At 42.9% G+C, this 27,089-nt stretch overlaps 2 protein-coding genes across 8 annotated transcripts in view; one reads left to right on the forward strand and one right to left on the reverse strand.

Annotated features, from left to right (window-relative positions):
- GNAL (G protein subunit alpha L) overlaps positions 1 to 21,332 on the forward strand; it is a 195,774-nt gene extending 174,442 nt beyond the window's left edge. For all 3 annotated transcript variants that reach the window (XM_005432003.4, XM_005432002.4, XM_027798611.2), the window contains exons 6-12: positions 7,350 to 7,404; positions 10,132 to 10,205; positions 11,029 to 11,087; positions 11,324 to 11,444; positions 12,705 to 12,835; positions 14,846 to 14,913; positions 19,406 to 21,332. In XM_005432003.4, coding sequence (XP_005432060.2) covers positions 7,350 to 7,404; positions 10,132 to 10,205; positions 11,029 to 11,087; positions 11,324 to 11,444; positions 12,705 to 12,835; positions 14,846 to 14,913; positions 19,406 to 19,552 — 655 coding nt within the window. In that variant the 3' untranslated portion in view covers positions 19,553 to 21,332. The remainder of the gene's footprint in view (positions 1 to 7,349; positions 7,405 to 10,131; positions 10,206 to 11,028; positions 11,088 to 11,323; positions 11,445 to 12,704; positions 12,836 to 14,845; positions 14,914 to 19,405) is intronic.
- Positions 21,333 to 22,695: 1,363 nt separating this feature from the next.
- MPPE1 (metallophosphoesterase 1) overlaps positions 22,696 to 27,089 on the reverse strand; it is a 32,616-nt gene continuing 28,222 nt past the window's right edge. For all 5 annotated transcript variants that reach the window (XM_055705104.1, XM_055705103.1, XM_055705102.1 and 2 more), the window contains 5 exons: positions 26,739 to 26,847; positions 25,764 to 25,835; positions 25,531 to 25,653; positions 24,613 to 24,753; positions 22,696 to 23,169 (listed from right to left, as the gene is read on the reverse strand). In XM_055705104.1, coding sequence (XP_055561079.1) covers positions 22,987 to 23,169; positions 24,613 to 24,753; positions 25,531 to 25,653; positions 25,764 to 25,835; positions 26,739 to 26,847 — 628 coding nt within the window. In that variant the 3' untranslated portion in view covers positions 22,696 to 22,986. The remainder of the gene's footprint in view (positions 23,170 to 24,612; positions 24,754 to 25,530; positions 25,654 to 25,763; positions 25,836 to 26,738; positions 26,848 to 27,089) is intronic.

Raw genomic sequence — 27,089 nt, forward strand, 5'->3', positions numbered from 1 at the left:
CTTAGAGATGTTCTACAGTCCATACTGAGAAAGTGGTGGTGAAGAAAGATTAAAATGGATGTCTGCTAGGAAACTCTTAACTGAGCCCATAGACTAGGAAGGCTCCTCTACGGATTTTAGCCATCTTTATCCTGACCAAATGCGCTCCTAATTGCTGCCAGCTGTCTGGCTCCTTGCGGCTAAGGGTAACCTGGTGAATAGCATACCAGCCCTCAGTTGCCACTGTCGTCATCTATCTTTGCTTCTAATGTCTCTTCCAAAGTCGTCATCTTTAAATAGGGTTTAAAATAGCATTTTCCTGCTTCATGGGATTACAGGGGAGTAGAGTTTGCTGGTACCAATAAAGCGTCCCACGATGGCTTCGCTCTTGATGAGTTTGTGGTGGCCAGGGCCACAGCCAGCAGCAGCCACGGTTGGCACAACAAAACAAGATGGGTTGTATGCCTCCCTGTCATGCTGCTGGTGCCACCGGTGGGCAGTACAGGCACTGGGACAACCAGGTGACATCACTTGTGTATCTAGGAGAGATCTGCAGTCCGCAGCCAGAGACCCTTCCCAGTCTTGTTGACCCTCTCGCTATGAAGCAAACGGAGCATGGCCAGTCACAAAGCTTTGTCACAAGCTGTACAACCCCAGCAGGCATCACTCGTCCATGCTCCCCAGGGGCTGGTGGGTCACCCACCCCCAGCTGCCCACTGGCCATGGCCCCCCTTGCCCCAGGCAGAGGGCTGGCCGGACGCTGTAAACCACAAATACTAGAGCCTCCCTGGCCTGTATATGAGCCAGCGGGTTTCAGGCAGGTTTCCGGCGTGACTGTACTTTGCTCTCCCTCTTTCCCTCCCGTTTAACCTTTTCATCGACGGCTGCCTTGCTGGCGAGCCCTCAGGGGGGGTGCGGGCGTGTTTCCGTGGGTAAATCCCGCGGGTTTCTGGCACCCTCCAAGCAGCCCTTTGCCAGCCCGGGGTGAGAAGGCATGAGGCCTGCGGGGAGGCATGGTGGGTTCTGGAGATCTCTGTTGGCTGCACCTGTATTTCAGCAGCACGCTGCTGCGGGATCCCGTGGCGCTTCAGCCTGCCGATGCGTCACGGTGGGGGGTGGCGGAGCAGCCGCCCAGGCAGGGCCGGGCCAGGCAGGGCCGGGCAAGGCAGGGCTGGGCAGGGTAGGGTAGGCTGGGCAGGGTAGGGTAGGCCGGGCAGGGCAAGGCAGGGTAGGGTAGGCCGGGCAGGGCAGGGCCGGGCAGGGCAGGGCAAGGCAGGGCCGGGCAGGGTAGAGTAGAGCCGGGCAGGGCAGGGCCGGGCAGGGTAGGGTAGGCCGGGCAGGGAAGGGCCGGGCCGGGCAAGGCAGGGCCGGGCAGGGTAGGGTAGGCCGGGCAGGGCAGGGCCGGGCAGGGTAGGCAGGGTAGGCCGGGCAGGGCAGGGCCGGGCCGAGCAAGGCAGGGCCGGGCAGGGCCGGCAGGGCAGGGTAGGCCGGGCAGGGCAGGGCCGGGCAGGGTAGGCAGGGCCGGGCAGGGTAGGCAGGGCAGGGCAGGGTAGGGTAGGCCGGGCAGGGCAGGGCCGGGCAGGGTAGGCCGGGCAGGGCAGGGCCGGGCAGGGCAGGGCCGGCCAGGGTAGGCAGGGCAGGGCAGGGCCGGGCAGGGTAGGCAGGGCAGGGTAGGCAGGGCCGGGCCGGGCCGGGCCGGGCAGGGCCGAGGCCGCCCCCTGCAGGCCCGCCCGCGCCGCGCGGGGCCGGGCGCCCTGCGGGGAGCTGCGGCTGAGGGGCGGGGCCGCGCTGGCGGGGAAGGAGGCGCCTTCCAGCGGGCGGCAGCGGCAGGGAGGGCCGGGGGCTCGGCAGGTGCCGGAAGCGTGGGACAGGCGGGGGCGACGCGCCCGTTTCTGATCCTTTTGAAAGACCTACTCGCGCCTCGGTGGCGCCCCCGGGCGTTGCGGCGGGTATTTCCTTCCGTAGCAGCTTTGCGCGGGGCGGGGAGCGGCGCGGCTGAGCCCGGCGCCTTCGCCGCCGCGCCCGGTGCTGGGCGGAGGGGGGCGAGGGGCGAGACTGCGCTCCGCAGCGGGCTGCGCGTGAGACAGTGGCTGCTTAAAGCTGACAGGAACATCCCGAGCCGTTAAATTTTACCAGCGTCTTCATAGGGGGTTCTGCTTGTATTCTCAGCAAATGACTTGAGAAAATCAATCCTGTAGGGATTACAGTATTACTGGGGGCTGTTCTCATTATGTTTTTCTCATGTTTTACCGGGAAATGTGTCAGAATAATGTGAGCTTGCTTGAAGCCCAACTGTGGAGCCAGAGTTATTCTTGAAACTATAAATCTGTAGTTTCCTATTTAAACTTTGCATGAAGAATTAACAGGGTTGTCATTCCTTAAGTGATTAAAAAAAAAAGATTTTATGGAAAGGAAAGAAGAAAAAGTAAAAGTTCAAATCTTTATGCTGTCCCTGATAACAGCAACAGAAAGAAAAAGAGGTATTTTTTTCCATTTTAGCTCTGTAGAGGCCTGGTGGGTGTTCTCATTGTGAAATGTCTGCATCACCTGTGACTTAGTCCAGAGGGTGGAATTGTGGGTCCTGGTGGAGGCTGGTTTCATGGAGTACGTCTTCTGCTGGGTTTTGAGCCTGGCTGAGGAGTCTGGAAAGCTCTTGATGGTCCATCAGAAATGCAAAGGTTTGCTGACCCCGACAGCTTCCTTAAGGATAAATTTGGGATTCTTCACTCTGACAACTTAAAGCCACAGCCTTAAAGATTTGCCACGTTACCTTTTCATTTTACAGAGACAAGCATTTTGATGTGGGTTTGATTGTTGTTGTTGTTGTTTTTTGTTTTCCACAGCAACTTTTTGATAGAAGGCCATTGAAATGTTGGGGTGAGAGAATAAAAAATGCTTGAAGTAGACAAGGATTTACTAAAATGCTTAGTCTGTGATATTGATCTGCAGTTTAGCACTTCATCTTTCCAATTCTTTGGATGTCGAAATACAATTACAAATATAGCATGGCATTTCTGTCTATTGTATTGTTCTCAAGACATGATTTTTCTTTCAATTGTGACTTTGTTTGTGGGGTCAGAATATCTATACAGAGCCACACAGTGATTTACCCTGTGAGAAGCAGATTTTCATGTACAATTACCTCCTCTTTATTTGTGCATTTATGATTCCGTTTTTCAGAAATTCTTATATGGCTGCTACTGCTGCTCAAATTGCCATGGTTTTTGAAGAGAATAATGCTTATTGATAGTTCCCACATGCACTGGCAGGCACATCTAAAACCTGTATTTTTGTGTTCGCAGCTTGCATAATATAAAATTTAGAGATTGCTTGTCAAACTAAGTGTCAGCTGAGTTTCCTAGGAAACTCACCGAAGATATTTATAAAACTACAGATCAGCTTAATAATAGATACAATAATGTCAGTAGCTCGTGATTATTTTTTTTTTACTGTATCAGTCCATTTTTTCTTTGCTTTAATTTGTTGGCAAACCAAACTGCATTTCCAAACAGAGCACTGAAGACCTTCCTTCCAATATATTGCTTAATTTATTTCGAGGAGGAAAAAAAAAAAAAGTAGTTTGTGCTGTTCCATGTAAGGAAATATAAAACACCCTAAAGTAAAATTAAGAAAAACCTAAATATCATACTAATTATCAGACTGAATTCTTTATAGATAAAACCGCAGTTGTGGTGTAGAAATATAAATATTATATCATATGTTGTAGTTTTATTCACAGTTGAGTTGAATGTGTGAGTTTAAAGTTCATTGCACATACATGCAAAGCAGTCACTGCGGAATTAACATAAATCCTGAGTATAGGTTTCTATAGAAGCTGCATAAATAGAGGACCTGTCAGTATTTTTAAAAAGCATAATTCTGTGAAAACAGTTTTATCCCTGAGCTGAAAAAACCCAGCATCTAAAAAGCGAGAATGAGTGATGCTGGTGTCCATTTTTACTCATTTTTCTGCTATTGTGTTTTCCTCACACTGATTCTTTGAGCGCAGACATGAGCATTGCCACAGTTTGGAGGTACCTTTGGTTTTTAAGCACTTTAAATTGAAATTTTAGTCACGTACATTTAAAATTTGGTGGGGTGTATATTATGTATATGTATAAAAGAATGTATGTTATGCCAGAACATAATTATTAGAGACATTTAGGATTAGTAGAAATTAACGCTCTTTAGAAAGCAGTTTAGAAAAGTTATTTTAGTTTTCACATTTTAATACAGTAATGAGAATGATGTTGCTGTATTTAGTAATGAGGCAGTACTGACTCCTTACCTCATCTGGAGTTACTTGTACCTACGTACGTATTTGCCTGTCAGAGCTACTTTTTGGTACTGTGCTAATTAGCCAAGTAAGGAGCTGTTATGAAGGATATTCAAGAATATATTTTCTTTTGAAAAAGTAAGAGTATAGCTTTTTTGTGTTGCCTTGTCTAGAAATCTCAGTGCACTTTTAATGTAGTTGCAAAAGAAATCTTAGGAAGTCTGTCCATCAGACACTGAAAAGATTAATTTTCTCTGAAGCTACGAAATTTAGCCAAATCCTAGTAGGAGTTGCATGTGGATTTATTGGATGCTAGTGATATCATTGCAGCTTGATACAACAGGGTAGCAGTTAAAACCTTGTAAATTATTTATTTCAATATAGGTCACATGTGGTCAGCAACCTTACAAGCATAAAATGTTACGGCGGCTATGTCAAGTGATACTTCTTAAGCGCGTGATACTTGCCAGAGCTTACTCTCTCTTAACTGCAGTGTTGCAGTTTAGAGTATTTGAAATGGATCCTTTTACTGGGAGGAGGTTCTAATGATGATTTCTAAATGGAAGACCTCTTGGGCTGATACATAGGACGTGTAATTAGGAGACTTAACCACATTCTCAACCCTGCTATGGATTATTTGTAGTGTAACTCAGCATTACTCACTCCTCTGTTCCTCACTATAATTTGCCTGTTTTGAACATGCAGATGCTAGCAACTAATAACCTTCTGAAGTGCTTGTTGTTGTATAGGTGAGAGATGTGGATTGGTACTAAATACCATGTTTAATCATTTTGGGTAAATTCTGCCAACATGACTTTGTTATTGGGGAAACAAGGTGTATTGTCTCTGATTTATACATCAACTCCAGAAGGAATGCTTCTGCCAGAAGAACACCAATTCACTCCATCTTGTGAGGTTTGTGACGGAGTCATATTTATGCACAAATACTTGCTTCTGTCCACACTCTTAAGCAGAACCCTTTATGTGTCAGCTGTAGTTGAGAGGCATTTTCTCCACAGACTTCTGTTGCATTTACTGATCCTGAGCTATGCAAGCACCTGCACTGCCTGCAGCAGCTTGCAAGCTGTCCCTCAGGCTCCTGCCCATTTTCTGCAGGTTTGTTTAACCTGCTGGCATTGCCATCTTACTGTGCTCAGAGAGCAGGATTTACCCCTCTGCTAACCTTTTACCCTGATGAAAACTGTCTGTTTCTGGGCCTGTCAGATCAAACTGTTAAGAAACTGGAAAGAAAACTTTGAAACGCACTTGGAAATACAGGAGCGCTGCCTGAACAGCAGGGTTAAGGAAAATTACTCTGTGTTTAGGAAAAGAATCAGCCTGGAGGCACTTTTGATTTGAAGTTTTTTGCCTTCTTTTGTCAACTCCTGTGCTGCAAGCAGGAGATGAAAGTTGTGTTAATGACAGGTGTGCCACTTAAGGTGAACTTTAATGATATAAACATCATTTCTTTAAAAAGCAGCCATTGCTCTGCTCTGGTGTTTGCATTAACTGCAGGGCTAACTGAAGTTAAACTTTGCTTAATCAATATTCTCAAGATGATGAAAAACATCTGACCAAAAGGTTCAGTCTGTATACAGCTGCTTTCTCATGGTGACTGCAGCTGATAAGAGTGTACTTTTACATCTTTGTATATGTTTATGGTGGCTTTTGGATGGGGACGAAGTTTTGTAAAAAGATGCTTTTTCTTTAGAGTTTGTTCAGTTCAATTTTGTTGTCGGGCATCCATTCTGTTACGCTAAACAGTGATTTTTTTAAACAATATGCTTAGCCATCACACCTTGATCATCCAGAAGGAAAAGCTGGGTATTCTGACTGTAGATACCATATTTTGTTTCCCTATTATAACAGTGGAGGTCCAAAAAGGACAAATAGTATAAATAAATTTATACACAGCATATTTTCTTGTCCTTTCATATCCGTGAGAAAGTGCTATGAGAATTGCAAACAGGCTTTTAGGGGGGCATCTTTTCAACTGGTCAGTGTGTGTGACCTCTGTGTTAACAGTGAGTCACATTGTAAGTCAAGAGTTTGCTGGCTTTTTTTTTTCCTCACCACAATTAAGCAGATTCCACATGCACACCCAAGTAAAATCGGAAAAAACTTGCCAGTTGAGAAAGAAATCTTGATCATATTGTAGCAGGATGAGTCAGCTGGTGGGATATTCACTGGCAAATACCAAATAACAGTGCAGAAATTCCAGATAGCTTCTAAGTCATATAGGCAATCTGGGGAAAATGAGCCAGCTAGGCTGACATGAAACCTAAGAAATGGGTGAAAGTGAAAGAGAACCTGCCTATTTTATATATACATATAAAAACACATTTTTATGTCCTTAATACTACCATTGTAACATGTTCTAGGAAAGAATTAAAGCTTGAAAAGATTTTTTTAAGTAATTGGAGAATGTGGTTCCATCTTTGTCTTTTTGGTTCCCTTTTCTCTTGCCCCTCCCTGCAGTCGTAAGGTTTTGTTTCATTTTATGTATGAAACTGGGTTGGCAACATAAAGGGTCAGACTGGTTAACCTCCTCCTCTTGTCCAATTTGCTCTCCAGTTCTTGTGCTTTAGTTGCAACGTTCAAGGGCAGCACGTCAGTCTGAAGCTATTCCTTTATATTAACAAGCATTTCTGCTAACATTACTGAGACCATAATTAAATAACATTATGCTAGATTAGCATTATGCTAAATAAAGGCGACCCTCCACCCCGTTTACTTTTTTAAAACCCAAGATCTTTTTTATGTCTAAACAACCATATCATGTTATGACACGTGGTTAGTCTGGTATTTTTTAGTGGACCTCACAAAATTATAACATTTAATTGCATTTGGACCATTTGTGGGTACTGCATAATGGTAAGTGTAGAAGTGCTATATTGGAACGAAGTCTGGGTAAAAAGTTGTTCGGCTCAGAAAATGTGACCTCAATCAATGTAAGTAAATCATCGGGCTCGTACCTTTGCCTGTTGGACTTGTGTTTTACTTTGCAGCAGGAGCCTAAACCAGAAAAAGTAGTGAAAAGTGTTATACTAAACAGTATTTTACATATCTAAGTGCATGTTTGTTTTTCTTGTAGCTTTTTAGAAAGAATTGACAGCGTCAGCATGGATGACTACACACCCACAGATCAGGTTAGTATAACTAACAGGGTAGGTAGGGTCTGAACCAAGACTCCCATTTGTATGAATTCTTTATGTAATTTATTTTAGTCCCAACAGCAGCTGAAATAGGGCATACCACATAATATAAAAATACAGTCTACCAGTTTAAGTAATGGATATTAAAGAAGAGGAGGCTTTTTTGCTGGTGCAAGCTTGTCTTTTACTGTTGTTATATGTAGGTCGGCGATTCCTGTAATACATCTGTTAGTTATTTCTTCTTGCTCCATTCTGTGTCCCACAAACAAAGCAAAGGGAACAGAAAACAAATGTAAAAGCCTACAGTTTCCCTCGCCTTCACCACACAGAAGCAGTGTTTTATTTCAATGGTGAAGGTGATGGAGACCCAGAGGGAGGCTTACCATGTCCATCAGATGGGTCCTTCAGAGGCAGAAGCCTGCAGTGGATCTTGTGTTCAAATGCAGGGACGAGCAGCAGCAGCAGACCTCATGAACTTCTCTGCGGGCATGCAGACACCTTCTTTCCATCTCCTATGGGCAGCATAATTTCTATTTAAGCCTTATTTGCAGGACAGTACACTTTTTTTGTTTTTCCCAGATGTCATGATGTATCTTGATAGGGTGCTCTAATGACAAACACATTCAGGAAAGTTAAGACTGAAGTGGTGCAACCTTGAAGTAAAAAAAGAGTTTCACCATGGTGCACAGCTTTGCATGCCTTCCCTGAGCTCAGGCTGTGTTGTTTCCTTGGGCAGATGTCTCTTTGGCACACTTGTTCTGAGGTTGTTATTTTTCACTGCTAGTATCCCACTGTCATCTAGTAGTCTCAGCCAAGATTGTGGGCCATTTCGTAAACTGCAAATACAGGTGGCAGAAGAGAATCCCTGCACTGGGTAATTCAGTCTAACTGTGCAAGGTGTATAATGTTAAAAAATACAGTTGCTACATCTCATTGCGCAATCGGGGGCTGAAATTCAGAGAAACGAAGTGACTCGCCAGAGATGACACAAGGAAGTGTGCAAAGTAGAGCCTGTTCCTTCCAACCTGGTTCAGGACTGTAACCACAAGCCTGTCCCATTACTCTGACTGTATCCTGAAACAGAAGGCAGTAAAAAGTAGTATGCATTGTATTATAAGGCAAAACCTGTATGGTCAGCCCAACGCAGGATCAATTATTAAAGCCCTCAAGACATTTTCAGACCAAAGCAGTAGCACTGTGTCTAGACCTCATGGTCCAACTTTAGCATTGATATCGCTCAGCTGGAGAGAAAAGTCAATGAAGCAAAGCCTCATTTTTACTTGCGTTATTTCTGTTAGTGTTGACCTGTTTGTTCCTGGGAGGCCTTTCTCTACCTGGAGCAGTCATTCATCATCTAGAAATTTTTCCTGATACTTTCTTTGAGGAGGAATGCCCTGCGTCTCCAAGGATCAGAAGATGACTTTGTATTTGGCCGGCAGAAGGCTTTTGCTCTAAAGGAGGGATTGTCTTTTGCTTTTGGTTTTTCATCCTGTTATGCTCTATCAGTTGTCCTGCTGAATTAACTAGTAAAAATTATGACTTTCCTTTTTTCTCTTGCTTGCTTTAAATTTTTTTTGCACCAACCCAAAGTAACAACTGAGTCCAATAACAAATAAAATCTGCAAGTGACAGAAAATGACAGTAATATATAGAAAACTTAAAATAATTAAATTATTTGCCTTCAGATGAGTTCATGCAACTGTCAAAACAGACAAGGTTTGCCAGCTACCAGAGTACTCGAATCCGTAGATGGTAGGGTGGGGGAAAAAGGCAAGCTGCGCTCGGACACTGCACCACTGGCTGCCTCCTTCCCTCCCCACTTTCACAGCTGCTGCGTGGCCGGGAGAGCTAAACTAGACCAAGTGGCCCTTCCCTTGGGAAGGGAATGCTCCCTGGACAGGCATCCGTGCTGAGAGGTGGCTGCTCAGAGGGATTCATCCCCATCAGGCAGCCAGCAGCTTTCTGCAGTTTCCAATTCTGTTTGCACCCACTGCCCAAGCAGCAGTGCTGGACAGTCAAGGTTAAAAATGCTGCTGGTGATGACAATGGCAGACAGTGAGCTAATTGCCTGAGGTATGCATCATAAATTGCTTTTGCCTACTTCCTTTGAGATGCTAGGAAATTAATATTTTTTTAATTATTAGAAGAATGTTATTTAAGTTGTAAAGTACTGCTAGGTTGAAAAATAAGAAAGAAATGTCAGATTTATGTACAACCTAAATTCTGTTCCCCTGTGCTCTGTAATAGAGCTTTAATTGTTCAGTCACAAGCTGTTATTTCGATAGGATTCCTGTCTCATTCAATACAAAAGAGGGCAGAATTAAGGTTGCCTGGGAAACTGTAAATCTGGAGTTTTCTAACATTTGAATACTTGACTTTACAACATGAATAACATTTTTCTTAGTTTTATGTAACTTCAGAATTCATTATCCATGTCACATAAAAAATTGTGTGACCGTCAATAACAGGTTTCAGTGGGCAGTAAGGAGAATGTATACAGGGTCTCGTGCTTTCTGAGTGTGCGCAGCCAAATGCAGAGATGATGTTTGTGTATATCCAGTGTGTCAATATGGACAAACACAGTTTACCAACAAGTCTGATTGAACTTTAATGAAATGGAACATTTGAGACTTTTCATGGAAAATAATATTCCATGCTTTTAAAAACAAAATGAGGTTAGAAAAAAAATGTGCTAATCAGCTTCTGTGTTCTTGTTTCCAGGACCTGTTAAGATGCAGAGTGTTGACATCAGGAATTTTTGAAACAAGATTTCAAGTAGATAAAGTAAATTTCCAGTAAGTCTGTTAGTATTATTTTATAAATATCATACTAATTTTTAACAACTTAGTTCAGATGTCTGTGCTCATGTATGCTGGGTATAGTAGGTTTAGGGTGGTAGTTGGTGTGTGTGGGTTTGGTTTGGTTTTTAGCTCGCTCTTCATAGGTCCTAGTAAAAATTGCTTCATGCTTTGCAAAAAGAGCTGATACTAGTTAATGTGTATTGGTGATGCTCTACTGTGGGGTTGTCTGTGGCTGGTTTTACTAACTGGTTCATTAGTAGAGCACTGTAAACTCATAAAATACTTTTGGGGATAAGACCTTGCAGAAGTCGGTGTAAATGCTGCCATGAGTCTGACTTTGTGCAGTGGGATGAGGAGAGTTAAATGTCTCCCTTCTTCTGGAGGGCTGCAAGCTCTGTGTTTGTCAAAGTTTTACACCGCGACTCTGTAAAACACCCACTGTTGGGCTGCCTCCGCTCACTGGTTCTTGCCCAGAAAGGTGGCAATGCTGGTGGGGCAGAGCTGCCCCCGTGTCCTTCTTCTTACAGAGGCACACTCTCCCCACCATGGCCAAAACCCATCCTTGTTTATAGCGCAGGAAGTCCAACCTTACATGCTACATGTGCTTCTGTGGGCTGGAAAAGCGTATATTTCTCATGGGTTCAGTAGCCTTCTGACATGCAGCATGGCATCAGCAGAGCTCTCTCCCCTGCAGGCGGTATTTTACTGCTGCTCTCCTTGGGGCTGTCAGATTTTTAAACTGAATCCTCATGCTGCATGCTTTGTGTGACTTTCCTAGTGCACCTAAGTGATATAACATCCTATGGCTTTTTAACAGCATGTTTGATGTAGGTGGCCAGAGAGATGAGAGAAGAAAATGGATCCAATGCTTTAATGGTAAGTACAAATAATCCACATTTTTATTTTGAATTTATTCTCTGAGGTGTGAGCAGCTTACTATTCATATTCACACATAGTATGTCACTAATACTGGAGTCCAGTGTCACAGGTATTTGCTTCGGGTGTTTTTGGCAGTCTGGGGAGTAATGGCAGTGTTAACCCAAGGACTATGTGCTGGGATAACAGAGATGTTCTTTTCTCTCTCCTTTATTTCTTTTGTGTGCTCTGCCCAGATGTCACGGCTATCATCTTTGTTGTGGCTTGCAGCAGCTACAATATGGTAATAAGGGAAGACAATAACACAAACAGACTACGGGAATCCCTGGACCTTTTCAAAAGTATCTGGAATAACAGGTAAAACATACCTCGTTTCCCACTTACCCTCCCCAACTTAGCTACAGTTAAAACAGGACTCCCCTTACTATATGCTCATTCATTGCTTATTCAGAAAATGTCCAGGTAGAGCCAGGTCGCAGGGTGCCCCCACAGTGCGTACCCCTCCCTGTCGGGAGCTGTGGCGCTGGAACGGTGCACACAGCATTTCGCTGCTGTGCCAAAATGATGCAGGGTGTGGAGACAACTTGGGAAGGGCAAGCTCCCTGTGCCAGCTGCCAGAAGGGAAGCAGGGGAGACCCCTTCCTGGCGTCACTGTGCTCCTTGGCCGAGACTGAGAGCATCCTCCAAATTACATTTTATCTCCTCCTCAAATGCAGCAGCAGGAGCAGGTAGCTGTTGGCGTTGTATTCTATTCACTGGCTGGCACCACACTCAATACCTACGTGGGCAGCCACGCTCATAAGACTCGTCTCTGAGAGCACACAGTTTCTCTGCCATGTGGGACGATATTTCAGATCTAATCTAATTGTAACTGCCATTAAATTGACGTTCTGCCACAGTGCATGTAAATTACAGATATGTAACCAAATAGCAATATGAATAGGTTCTTGGTAGAGAATAAGTAAAAACAATCCACAAAATAAGGCAATGAAGTTTTCCGCCCATACTTACAAGGATGCTCTGCACTGAGAAGTGATTGAAAGTAGAGTGAGGAAAAATGTTAAGAGCAGGTCCCAAAGGGACATCGTCACAGTGATGGCTAGGTATTAATTGGAGAAGAAAAGATAGTATTTTCTTTTGATTCATCAGGTGTCATACAGGCTACCCTAAACGGTGGGATATCTCTGTGGATGAGCAACAGTTAAGACAGAGCAGTCTGAGGGAAGGCAGCTTTCCAGCCTTTTTCTTTTGCTTCAGCAAAACCAAACAAAGTAGACAGTAATGTCTGGTTTTGGACTATGGTACTTTTAGGAAATGTCATCATTTTCCCAACTCAATATCAAAAGGATAATTTAGAAAACAGTATTTGAAGACTGCTGCCTTCAGCAATGTCTACTGCAGTTTTTATAAATGTGTTTACAGATCCTATAAATATACCCACCAGCACAGGTGCAACCTAATTGAAACAATAATTTAGGTCAGCTATTTTTTTCTGTTGAAACACATTCCACACTACTTCACTCTGTGCAGGGACAGCCAGTGAATTTTCAATTGAAGTGATATGTTTTCCTTGGGTAACGTGTCAGAGATAACAAACATTTGGTTTGTTTTTGACAGGTGGTTGCGGACCATTTCTATCATTTTGTTCTTGAATAAACAGGACATGCTGGCTGAAAAAGTCTTGGCAGGGAAATCAAAAATTGAAGATTACTTTCCTGAATACGCGCATTATACTGTACCTGAGGATGGTAAGGCTGCTTGGATTGGACCGCCTGGCATAGCCCAGTCTATAGTTCCTGTCTCTTGTCTCTGTCTGTGTCTCACACACACACAAATTCACAAGCACGCACCGTTCCTCACGCAAACTGTTGGTCAGTAAAGGAGCATGCCAGCAGCACATAGCTCGTAGGTACCCCAGCATGGGCAAGGTCTGAAGGGGCCCTGGCTGCTGGAGGGGTGTAGGAGGACTGTAGGGGGCTTACTCCAGAGTGCCTGCCTTCCCCTGCAACCCACAGTCCCAGGAAACCAAATATCTCTCCCCTGCCAGATGCTTCTGCCTGGGCTTCCTGTGGTGCTGAGCTTTGTTAGGGATTCATTAGACTTACTTTGCAGCCATTCTGCGTCCTCCAACACCGTAAACTTCAGCCTTTGCAAATACTGACGGGAAGCTCAGCAGACTAGCAAGGGAACTTTTACAGAGGAGGATCACATCAATAAATATGAAGAGCTGTGACAATGAAGCATGGGTTCGATTTTTTTACCATTGCAAGAAGTACAGTGGTTCCTGCACCACAATAACATATTGCATAAACAAACTCTGGTATTATGCCAGTTTTATACCAGGCAGAGGGCTTCCCAAATATCACAGCTCTGTGTCTAGCAAAAGTTCTAAAACTTGCACTTCCTGACCTCTAGCCTTTCCCTTACCCGAGTGATGCCCCTGGCATAGTGCTTGCAGTCATCTGTCAGAAAAGGTTTTCATTCTCTGCTAACCGTCAACAACAGCCTAGGTTATAGAAGTGAAGATAATAATGAGCTATTTTCAGCTTTCGTTCAGGTCTGGAACTTCAGGAGTGTGATGCTGAGTTTCAGATGGGGAGGATAAATTAACTGAGTTAACCTGGCACCAGTTTTAGAATGCTAAGGGCTTTCAGAAGAAATCTTCTGTCACCTTCACCCAAATTTGCCTCTCGCAAACATACTCTACATACATACAGAGTTTGGGTAAATTTTCAACATTTTTTTTTAGTGAGCCAGTTGTCAGAATAAAGTAGCTTTTGGTATTTCTCAGCAGCATTTCACAGCAGATATCCAGAGTGATCCAGAATATTCACACATGAAACATCTCTCTATTTTTAACCTGTAGTTGTTCACTTACTCTTTCATTTCAGCCAGCATTATTTAAGGACAGCAGCACCGAACTCTTAAGGTGCTGCTGATTGTGCTGCTGCTCTGTTTTTACTCCTGGTGCTACAGATAAGAGTAAACATTTTTCCATATTCTGCTAAATTCTGCCCTTTACCGTATTATGTTTGTAAGTATCTGATTTGGTATCTTAGATGAGGAGAAATCACACTGAAGGGAAATGAATAGGTTATCTCTTCACTGTATTGTTTTTTATACTTACAGTCAGTATAGTTGTTACGTGGTCTAGATAGAGATGACTTCATCTGCCAACAGTTAGTACTGACCGCTCAACAAGAATTTCATCTAAGGCCCCTTGATAGGCAGTGTATCTTAAGTATTCTGTTGATTTGGGGCCTGGAAATAAAATACATACATTAAAAGATATCTTGATGCTATCATTTTTTTCAAATGTAATCTTGGACTAACCATTTTTAAACCCAAATTCCTGCCTGCAGAAGCTTTATTCAGGAGACGCTGTTCTGCTGGAGAAACTGAACAGCTCAGCTGCTTTTTCTAGTCATGTTTTCTGATAAAAGTTAAACCTAACTCCCACTTGTTTTGTATCTATATGAACAAACTTGTGGATGTGGGTAAGCCTCTTTATGATATGACCAATGACATTATTGCAACAATTTCAGCAATTTTCAGGTTCTTAAAATATGTTAAATGCGTAGTCAGGTTTTACAGTACCTTGCTATTTCAGAATTGCCTGTCAGGAATCTCCTGTGGGTATTTAACATTTTAATTTCTGTACTAAAGAACTACTTCCTCCTTATTAAATCTCTTATTATGAAAAGTAGATGATTGTTTGCTTTTCATGTTTCTGATGCCATTTATTTTTAATTAAACAGCAACACCAGATGCAGGAGAAGACCCCAAAGTCACAAGAGCCAAGTTCTTCATCCGGGATGAGTTTTTAGTGAGTAATTTTGATCTTATGTGTGATTCTATCATAGGAAAAACTGGCAGATGGTGTAGTTTATTTAGGGAAAACTGATGGGGTTTTGCAGAAAGCTAGAAGGAGAGGAGAATGTCTGGCGATTCCCTAATTCTTTTCAGTTGCCCGTCTTGCAGAACCTTCCCCAGTGCTTGCACATTTTTATGCCCATTTTATACAGTCACCTGCCCTGCAAAGTGTCACACAGCACGTAAGTGCTAGTGCACAAAATGGTTGTGTGCTTGCCTGTTTGTCTCTGGGTTCAGTGTGGGTGCCGGCAGCCCTCACTCTCTGTGCAGGGAGCAATGCCAAGCCCTAGTTCCATTGCCAGTTAGCGATGTTTTCTATGGCTGCCTTTACCTGTGAGACGCTACTGGTTGTTGCCTTGAATGTTTATTTTGTGTATCGGTCCCATCCATGTTTGAGCAAATAAGCTTAAATACCTGCCGTGATTCACTGGTGTTACTGACAGAGGCCACCGGCAAAGCAGGGCGGGAGGGGAGGGGGCATAGGCATTGCAACCACATAAAAAACCGCTGTGCGGCTGCAGAGGCCCTTTGTGGCCACAGGTGCTGGGAACAGAAGTGTTAGGGCCATGGCTGGCACCCGCCAGCCGCTGGGCAGTGCCCGGGGCTCAGGCATGGGGCCAAAATGGGGCCAAAACAGCTCTCCCCCCCGTCACCCACAACTGCTGCAGGCTCGGCGGGGAGCATCTCCTCTGTAAGCAACGTTCGTGTGTCTCTCCTGGGTTTGTGCTTCGTCTCTCAGTGTAAAGAGACAGAGGGATGCAGTCATTTGAACAGGTGCTTTAAACTCTTGGCCTGTTTGAAATGAAAGGCTTGCAAGTGAGGTGTTTCTGCTCCCATTAATGGTCTGAACAGCCTGTGTGTGCCCCAAGTAACGGAGGCCATGCACGGGCCCAGTGGGGAGGGTGAGCAGAAACAGCAACTTCCAGCTTCGTGAGGTCAGGCATAAAAGGCTGAGGCTTCCAAGGTAGGGGGATGAAGAGGACGGGGAAATAAGCTCAGCATACAGACTGGGGAGGGGTCTGATGTCCTTAGCCAAATGGAAGGAAGGAAACGTGTGTATTTTCTATCTATGGCCTTCTCGGCTGTGCTTTGTAAATTTGTTTCCAAGTCTCTTCGTTTATGACCTTTTCCTTGTCCCACTCCGTTAAATTTTCAGACACAATTCAGAGAAGTCTGGTTATATTAATTTATAAGCTTTATTGTGATTTTTATTGCAGTCATGGGTCTGCGTAAGGCACGGATATCTGTAAAAATCACCACGGTGCTGCACCCCTTAAAAATCCATGTGCCTGTAGGCACTGGTACTGCCAAATTTAAATCACGTCATTCGAAGAATTTCAGGAGGAGGTTAAACCTAAACACATTTTCAACATTTCTGCAGGGTATTATATGAGCATTAGGAAGGCAAAATACATCAGCTCCTGATTTCAGGATGGGTGCAGGGGCCAGGGGCCTCTGGGGGCTTGGGCGGCAGGCCTGGCTGCCCAGCGCTGCTGCTCTGTAGCCAGGGGAGCCAGGAGTGTGGGCTGCAAGACACAGACACAGCCAGTGCCTGTGCTGCATGGCTGGGCTGGGGAGGACATCTCCCGGTCCTAGAAATGTACTTTGTAGGAAGTTCTTCTTCCTTCGTCTCAGGCATGTCCTTTCTCCTCCCAAACTCTTCATGGAGGCAGCGTGCTCATGCGCTCTTTGTTTAGGCTACTCCCCAGCCCCATTTTGGTGTTTTGTACACAGGGTGCTCTAGCTGCTGATGTTTTGTTTAAATACATCCCCAGTGTATAGGCAACCCCTGTTAAAACACCGGTTCATGCTGGTTCTTAAAAAATCTGAAACTGGGAGGTAAAGGAGCTGCTGTTCAAACACACAGACCAGGCTCCCTCGAGTCACACATTTGGCTCCTTGCTGAAAACTGTCACCCTGACCCCCACAGTGTAGGGAAACCAGTATTAAATATTCTTATTTGTGTTATAAGAAAGTAAATGTTCTTTCATTGCTGTCCCAGGGGATATTATTTTTCCCCTCTGAACTGGTGCTAAGTAACACACTACTGTTCAAAATTAGTTTTGAGTAGGGGTGAAAATACTGCATTTATCTTAAAATGAGAGAACTACAAAGCTGTCAGGGGACCAAAAAAAAAAAAAAAAAAACCTAACATTTTGAAAATACATGCTTTGACATGCCTTTATGTTCTGGTGACACCTAGTAATGTTGTGGGCAGCTTACTACCACAGACATTAGTGGAATCAGTGCCTGGCAAACACTTAGTGAAAAAAACACTTATTTTACCAAAATACAAGAAAAAGATTGACCATTGGGTTGGTAGGGTGGTGTGCTCCCTACTGCCTGCATCTGGGTGAAACTGAAAATGTTTGTACGTTGTTCCCACTGACATGTAACGTTTCATCCTAGAAAGAGCACATCAGAGTGGAAGTCTGATTGCCCTCTCACATCCCTAATTACAGTATGTAAGTGCTGTGTGCAGACCATACGGAGACATCAATGTGCTTGTTGCAGCGCGCTGAGATGGTGCTGCTCAAGGGAAGCGCACAGGAAGGGGTGAGGGCGAGGTGGCAATGGCTGGAGGCTGCACATGCAGACGTAGGTCTCAAACAGCGCAGAGCGAAAGAGCCACAGACTCCAGCAGCAGGCAAAGGCTGAACTCTTCTGAGGCTTCCGAGTTAAGAATGAAAAAGCAAGCAGTAGTTGGAAGGCAGAGTTGCCTGTGTTTTGGGGAACAGTTTTGATGTTGGGTTTTTTTTAAACTCCAATTAAAAAAAAGTGTTTAGTAACTGGTCTCTCCTTGCTGCATCTGAGTGACAGCATTACTACTGTCAAATAGTACAGGGGAAAAAGAAATGCAGAGTAGAGATTGTATCAAAAATAGACACACTATGGCATTTTTTTTTACGGTTTTAAAATTGGTATCATCTTGAATATCCATGCATGCCGCTGTCCTTTCAGCCCTTGGGTTCCTAAGTGTCAGATTTCCCCCAGACTTTGAGAAACAACAAAGGTCTTCCTCAACCCTTCTGGAAGATTCAGGTAGACAAATACAGTCTACATTTTCATTGAGTTTCAGCATTTTGCCACCATTGCAGTAATCTGTATTTTTCCCTTGTTTCATTATTGTTCAGTGTATTTCATGGTTCAAACACAGTCTGAACAATTTGCCCATCAATTGAATACATTATTGAATTAATACTTCTCATGAGGATAAGCTTTGAACTAGGTATTCAGTGTAGCTTAGTAAGAAGCAAATCATTTTTAGTATACATACAGAACACCCCCTGTTCAATTAGCATTGAATATCTAATGTTACCCAAGTTACCTGCAAAAATCTGCCATTTCTTGTTGATTTATTTATGTAAATCATGGCTTCTAAATGTCTATGGTTATGCATATCTGTAGCTGCAGCTATTTACAAGGTCAATCCTACCTGTAAAATAGATCGCTGTATTAAAAATACATAGTGTAGCCAGAGAGAAAGAAAATGTCTTTCGTTGTTTAGCCAGTATAATTTGTACTAAAAATTGGAAAATATTTATAAAAATTGTTATCCCCAAAACTGACCTTCTGCTTTCACGACATTCCATATATACTCTTCAAAATAATGCTCTAGAATGGATTTGTATTTATCAATCCTATAGGAATACAGAACAAAATTAAGATTTTTGAAAATATTTTTTAAGATCCTGGGGAATTTTAACAAGATAACCATGGGTGAAGAGATCCTGGAGTTTAAGTTAGCAACCTAAAAAGCTGTGCAGTGGCCTTGCAAAAATTTAATTCTGTGTGGTCTGATGTTTACTGGATTTGTGCATGTTTCAGTATTCTATGGGACCCCTGCCACTCTGGTGATAATTCCACAATGTTCTGGTCTCGGTAATGATACCAAGTCTTCAGCTGGCTTAATATGTGCTCTTAAGTAAAGGTAACTCCAGGGGCCTTCAGCTTCAAGAAGCAGAAGTACAGTAGGCTGCTGTTGCATGCCACTCCTAGCTTCACAACTGGGAGGTTTTCAGGTTTGTGTTGCTGATTTAAAAAGAGTTCAAAAATTTGCCATGTGATGGCACCAAAAAAGAAGGTAAGAATTTGTGGGACAGCTGCCTGGCAGACTGCAGTGCTGTCAGCAGCACAGATGAGCTGCACAGTGATGTGCAAATGATAATAGCTTGTGCAAATGATGATAGCATCAGTGGCTCTTACATAGTACTAATATAGTGACCCTGTAATAGTATCCATGACTTTTTTTAATCTTTATTTCTAATTTGTAGTTCATATTGGACCAGACCACAGAACTTCCGTTTTTATTTATTTATTTTAGCGATCTATGTGCAGACTTTCCCAGGTTTCTTGGTACTCCGTAAGTCTATAGACCACTGAGATGTGAAACTTCCCATGGCAGAGTGTCTGATCCTTGGGTTTTTTCCTCGCTTTTTCCACAGAGGATAAGTACAGCGAGCGGAGATGGCAGGCATTATTGCTACCCACACTTTACATGTGCAGTGGACACAGAAAATATCCGCAGAGTGTTCAACGACTGTCGAGACATCATTCAAAGGATGCATCTCCGCCAGTACGAACTCTTGTGAGGGGAATCACCGTGGAACCTGTGGTTTTAAATTCTTTGCTCCTTACTCTTTCTCGTGATACTACCCCACACAGGGTGGAAGAATATACTATAGAAATGTCAGTCTCTTCACTTTGTTTACTTTAATTATTTAACCTTAAAGCTGATTTGAAGCAAGTTTGGGTTGTTTTTCCTTCATGCTTTTTGGGACTATTTTTGTGCTTTATTTTGACATGCCACTTCTTCGTCATTCCACTAAGCCCTTTGGCTACCTCTGTTCCCTTAGGTTTTGGTTTTTTAACTGAACATGACCTGCTAAATTTTTTCCAGCAGGTTAACGTCAGTTCAAACTGGTATGTCAGCTGGATGACACTAAAGTCATACCTATCCCTCTGTGTGGGTTTCCTTTTTAACATGACATTGAAGAGTACTTGATGGGTGAAAAAAAAGATTAATGCACTTTGTATCAGGTTATTAAATACTGTTGAGGAAGTAGACACACAATGTAGCAGCACCACAATATTTATTACTCTGTCACAGTTTTTAGCGTTTCTGAGTTGCAGGTCAACTGATAAAGTGACCTCCTCTTTTAAGCCGTTACTGGCACAGGAAGTAGAGTAGATAATGAGAGGAACAGTGAAGACAAAGCAATTTTTCTGGGGTTTTGGAGCTAAGTGTCTCTGCACACCTCAGGCATTTGAATTACAGCTACTTTTCAGCCTGTTGCATCTAGGCAGAAAATCTACCACCCTCACTTACGTTATTTGTGCTGTCCACAAATGATCCTTTTAGTTCAGATCATTCTTGGACAACAGTCCTCTCCCTATATATATTTTTTTGTTTTACTGCTGGTTTATTATATTGTACAGACTGTAAAATGTAATATTATTTTGTACAACTTTATTGAAGAAAAATACTTGTAGAAGATCTTTGTGCCTTGATTATGGCTGTACCTGTAAAATGAGCTAAGATGTAAGTATGTTTTTGATTGCGCTGTACAGCTTGATGTCAACCTTACCTGCAGCAGTGACTGGAGGTAAGAACTTTATCTGTAGAGTTTAGGGGTTTTTTTCTGGTTTATATAAAAATGCTCTTTAGTATAAAAATTATAAATTATGCAAATTAACCACTTACCTTTCCAAGTAAGGTATTACAGTCACCGGATGTTGCAGCAAACATGCCTTTCTCTTTTGAAGTCTCAGCTTTAAAACATTGGAATTCATTCAAGTGTCCAAATTGCAACCTGGTGTTGTTTTAATGGGAACCAAGGATTATTTTTCTTTTTCCTTTATATTTAGAAAATATGTTTGGTAATTCTTTGGTCATTCATAGAACTTCACAATTGCACAGACCAATTGTGAATGTGTAAAGCACCATTATATAGAGCTCTTCAATCTTTGTACCAACAGCGGCTTTCATTGTGCAAGTAAATAGCAAGAAAAAAGGTGTATAAAACCCTTGTGTCTGGCCTAAGAGAATTACAAGATGACATTTTTATTTCTCTTTTAATAAAGAGACACATTAGAAAATTGTTTTATTTTAAATATTGTAGAATCAAAATGTGTGAATATTTCTCAAACTTGAATAATTTATGCAAATGACATTCTCAAAAGAAGTTGTGGTACAGTACAATATATAAAAAGCAAGAATTGCTGTAGCAATAAGGCATGTCCTTTTTAGTAACTATAACACTGCTTTATATTTTATACATAGGTGTTTTATGTCTGTGACTATATACTTTTCCTGTGTCCAAGATAACCTGTACAAATGTCTAAAATTACAGTTGCAATAACAGAAACCTAGAGAAGCGTTAGACTACATTACTTTATAGAGTGTTTTACCACACTTTGGGCCATTCCCCCCACTTCATTTTAAATTTAAAGAGAGATTAAGAGCCAACACATTCCCCACATTGGCATATAAATCAGCAAGTGTGATTAACTTCTTACTATAAGCATCGGTATTGGTTCTAAACCCCAGTCAGTCATCTACAGACTTAATTGAGAAATTGTGTCTATTTGACAGTAAACAATCCCATTTTCAATACTATAATATGACCATTTCCTCTTCCCAGAAATGTGTCTGCTTTGAGATCTGTATGTTCAATTTAGTCATCAGAGACTGCCCAGAAAGTGAAAGGCTGGGTGGAATAAGCTAATAATACACAAAATGCCCAAATGCAAAGATTCTCTTGCTTCCCATGCCAAAGAAAGTAATAGAGCGAATAACAAAAGCTAAGTCTTTTTTCTTTAAAACAACCCCCAGCCCAGGAGTTCCGGTTGGAGCTCCCAGCCTCTGCAGGAATGTCAGCAGGAAAACTGGTCCTGGTGTGGAATAGTCCCTCTGGTTTTTCGGGGGCAGGTGCGGAGAAGCAGTAGGTTTGTCACAGCTTCCCTCACACATGGCACACGAGGACGCTGAGCTCAGACTTTACGTTCTCCGTGCTGCCATCCCAGCGGGTGCCTGTGGCCCAGCTCCGGGGCGCACCGCCACGTGGCTGGCAGCCTCCGCCTCCCCACGGAGGAGCTAGTGCAGCTCGGAATGTGACGCTACAGTAAAGTTAACAGAACTCAGTGGCCCTGCAGGAGTCTGAAATAAGGCGCGTTCCTGTCCCTCTCTGTCCGCAGACTGAGGGCCAAGGCATAGGATAATGTTACTGCAGCTGTATTTGACCTTCCTTCTTGCAGAAGATCGGCAACTGGAGGGCCCCTCACCACACAGATCTCTGGGATGCAATAGGGCCCTCTTTTTTTAAGCTCATCATAGCACATCTTTTTAAAAATAGCAGCTTGAGGTGTCGCCCTATTTTTTTTTTAAGCAGGTTTCAAGTGTGTATCAGCAAACTGGATCCACAAGCTTCTCCCCATTGTTGTCTGGTAGACGATAACTGCAAACTGTAGTCAGCTAACGATTCAATGTGTCAGGAACTGGAAGATTTCTTGTCCCAAACCACAGTCCCTTACATATGGCATCCTAAAAAGGTTACGGAAATCCACATCTGTCAGTGCTGATGTATCTAGTTTCTGCCTGACCCTAACAAACAGAAGTATGACATTAGAAGGGCCATGCAGCAATAAAACAGAGAAACATTTCCAGTTTGCAGGACTGAGCCTCCGCCAGGGTAAGACACTAGTGCAGATAAGTGATGAGGCTATAGGATTTACATAATGTACAGTTACACTTTTAATATACGTATTTGATACAAAAATTATAGCAGGAAAAGGACTCATTTGATTGTCGAATACAGTATTTTTGTACAGCATGAAACGTTCATTTCAGTTAATTATTTATCCTGTAGTAGTCATATCAGCTGTATAGGACTTCTATGGTATGTGTAAATGCAACCTGCCTTCAGACTAGCAATCAAATTAGGTCATTTGCTGGCATGAATATAGTCTGATGTTTGACTGTTCTCAGCTTTGGTATTTCAGTGACTGAATGCAGATGTCTGGCTCTTCATACTGCTTTATGCTTACTGATTAAACGCTGAGCAAAATAAAATGGTGGAGTGAGAAGCTGAAAATGAGCTAGTATCAGGATTACAAGCAGAGCACCTGCTGCACAGTATATAGTAAAGACTCTGCTCTCGTACGGAAGGAAGCATTTTTGGAGGGAGAAGTCAGCTGGTGTTATGCTGCCCTGGAAAAGAAATGAAGACTGTCACTTTGCTGTTACAGTGGGTTCTGAATCAGGAGTAAACACCACAACTGTCAGATCTCCAATTTCTAAATTCTGTGTTGGGTGGCAAGGGTTGGGGCCAGTTTCCTAGTACCAGTGCCTTCTCCAGGGGGCCGAAGAGTCCATAACCTTGCAGTGCTGGGCACTAACTGGAATACTCACCAGGCTAATGTTAGCCCAGAGGCCAATCTTCCCTATGTTCCATCTAGCGTAAACAGAGAGCTGGGCTCCTCATCTGATCTGCCTTCAAGAGAAGCCTAACTTCAGCTGCTGTAAATCCACACGGAAGGAGCCTTCCCAAGCTAAAGTTAGGCTTTGTGAATGTGCCCCGTCCTCCCCCCGAGCCCTCCTCCTACCCAGTACATGCTGCAAAAAACACGTTGGCTACTCCAAATTACGAACGTGAACTTCAGCAGCAGAGAACTTCACTGGGTTTTGGCTTGACTTTGCAGTTCAAATTAAAGTTTACAATGGACCGAGGCTGAGTTAAAACAGTAGTGAAGACGATGCAGCTTTAATTAGCCAACCTCTTGTTTTGCAGTGAAGATGCACTGTCTGGCATGTGCAGAGAGCATGTGTAGTTTGAAGGCAGCTACTCTCAGGAATACGGAATAAACAGAACTACTTTCAACAAGAAATATTAACAGTTGCATAAAATGAATTTAGAAGTTTGGGGTTGTCTGTGTATTAAGCAGCCTAAACTCAACAGCAGTAAAAAATACATGAAAGAATTCCCCGCCCCACCCCCCGCCCCCCAAGTCACAGACTACTCTGTAAACAGATTGTAGGTTTTGCTTCTTACTCCAAGTTTCTAGGAGTTCTGTTTTATTTTTGAACTGGGGAACTAATTGATTTACCTCTAAGGATATACTGAGCACTGGAACTGCCTGCAAGAGCATAACCAACACGCTGAATAAAATGTGAATTGGAAAGGAGGCGGCAGACTATTGGCATGTGACAAATGTTTTCACTGTGTGAAGGGGTTAATGCACAAGTTTGAAAACCACGATCACCATGCAAGAGAGTTTGAGGTGGACACAGTCTTGTTTTCATAGTTGGTAAATCAACCAAGCCAAACTAGTCTTTCTACTGTTCAGTGCACAATACTGATTATTTTTACAAGTCAATAGTTTACAATGCACCCTCTTTATAAGAAAATGTTAGATGCTTGTACCCAGATACTAATCAGATGTTTTAACAGCATTGCTTTGTACCACACAGAACATGTGGCTCCCACAGATGTACTTTATAAAGTGGATGCAGTGTACTGAGTGGGTTGGGTGGGTAGGCAATTTTTTTATTTTTTGTTTTTACAGGTAGAATCAGTTTTAAAATATAGCTGACTGCCATGTTGATTTATTTATGAAAGTTATCTGAGAAAAATAAAAAAAATTAAAAACTTACCATGATGAAACTAGGATTGTTTCTATTCCTCCAACTGAATGACGGGACACTGATTTCTGGAATGTTCCCCATGTGCAGCACTTCACAAGCACTATGCGTATGCCCACTGAGAATCAAACGGGGATGAAACCACCATATCAGCTAGAACAGAAAATGATGAGGTGCAAAAATTAAGTCATAACTAGAAAGAACTTGAGCTTAAACCCCTTTTTTTCCCACCTTCTAGCAGAATGAAATTATGACGATTCTGATATCCTTCGAAAGCATAAGACAAGTTGATACTGTAACAGTTATACCCCTTTGGCCCTCATCCCAAATACTGGACTTTTTTTTTTTTTTTTTTCTTGGCCATATGGATCAGAAAAATAAAGGCAATAGCATCCTGTTGACATCATAAATAGAAAAAACCCTGGGTTTAGTAAAGCAATGCAGTTTTCTTGTCTGAGGGAGACTTTTGCACTGCCAGTGTTGAGTGAGGACATTTGTGCAGAAGGAAACAAATACTGACCATTAGATTTTTACGGAATACTTTGACTTTACATTTTCTTGTAGTTGCTAAGTCAGCAAAAGCAGTGCTTTCAAAGTGTTGGAAAATCATGGCTTTCTACTAGGTTTGTCAGTAACCTACACGGTATGTAATGCTACAAAATGCTAAACTGGAGGTAACAGCACTGCAGCAGACTTAAGAGCGCCAGGACTTGCGGCCTGTACCTGGGAAACCCAGCAGCAGCAAGGCCGTAATCGCGATGATCCTCAGGGGAGCAGCTCTAGCAAGCAGCATCTCAAAGGCCACATTAAAGCGGGAGCAGCTGTGGTCTGTTTGTCTCAGCTAACGCTCCTTCCAAATCTTTTTTAATCTATATCTATCTACATTTGTGTCCCACTCACACTGATACTCAAGTTCCCAATAAATCAAACCTTTTGTGATGCTTCTTGAGACAGTACATCATACTTTTCTTTAAACGGGATGTTCTTCTCCTCTACAGGAGCAGAATCTTCTCCAGTGCATTCAGCATCACTTTTCCGATAGAGGGGGTAATGCTGTGAGAAATTCAAAGCAAGGATCAGTTGTTAATGTCCAGCCTTTCTGGAACAGTAACAAATACTCTAAGAACATGTCAACATGTTGCCTTACCCCACCTCTAACACACCTGTAAAAGGATGGGTTCTGAAGCTGGAAGCTTTTCCACATCACTGCATCTTTTGTTGGAATAACTTGGTTTCTGTGAATAAAATCAACCCATACATGTTGTCTTCACCTATGTGTACCACAGGAGTGGGGAAGGGAATTAAACAATAGCTAGGTTTTGAGGGGTTGGGGGGGTTGTTGTTTTGGTTTCTTTGTCAAAAGCGGTAGCAGCTCCGAGTACAGAGTTTAAATACTGTCCACTGTATTAACTTTTAAGAGCCTCTGCTGTGGATAGAAGGGGAAATGCCTTAATTCCCCTTTCTGTATATGCTGTAAATACGGTTGCACTCTTCCTGAATGCCGAAAGCAACAGCAGAATCTCACTGCACAAACAAGAGAAAGAGATTTAGGGCAGCCCGAGAGACAGCAGTTAGAGTCTGGTGATTTTTCCACTGGGAGCTGGTTCCCTGATTGACTGCCAACCCAGTTGGCCATGCTGCCTACCATGTTTCCAGTCAGCCTATGAAAAAGAGGAATGAAATGAAATACAAGAAGCAATTGGATTTGATGAAAAAAATACAACTAAAACATTACTAGGCTATCAAGACAGGACGCCAGTAGAATCAGAAAACTACAAGAATAGGCTAGCTTGAAGGATATAGACCAGCAATATGCATAAATGCAGGGATTATGTATCTCAAGTCAAACGGAGGGTTACAGAAACTTCTGCCGTTCCTTGGAACAGAGGAAATGACACCCTCTGTCTGTTGGCAGCCTGAGGAAGTTAACACCATTCACACAAAGCAACACAGTTAACAGTTAAGTAAAACGGTAAGAGGCAAACGAGGAGAAGGAAGATTTCCTAGCAAGTTGCAATATGAAATTGGAAGCAGACTTTTTCAGGAGAGCCTTAGTTATATCCTGTCACTGCAGTATCAGTATTCCCATTGCAGCAGCCAAGTTGCTGGCTATAATCGGATCTTTAATAAACTCTCACCTGCTGGGAGCAATTCAGTTTGTGAGAAAGTGCCACAAGCTTTGCCTCCGAGGTACGGCAGACAGCACAGCCATCACCCTCCAGGGCTACGCTGTTCACTAGGACAAAGCTGGAAAATACCAGGGAGTGGGCAAAGAGAAGGGAAGTGGGGAGGACAGGAAAGAACTTGTTATTCGTGCACACATGTGGGATAAACCTTATTTTATAAAGCCCAAGTATTTCAAAGTCTTCCAAAGACTCAACAAAACAGCAGAATGTAACGGCTTCTGAAATCACATGCTCTAAAAATCCTCTTCTGGGTATCCATAGTGTAGCTGTTTCTCTACCTGGTAGGCTCCTTTATAGTCAGTT

The sequence above is a fragment of the Falco cherrug genome, chromosome 3 (assembly GCF_023634085.1).
Source record: "Falco cherrug isolate bFalChe1 chromosome 3, bFalChe1.pri, whole genome shotgun sequence".
NCBI lineage: Eukaryota > Metazoa > Chordata > Aves > Falconiformes > Falconidae > Falco > Falco cherrug.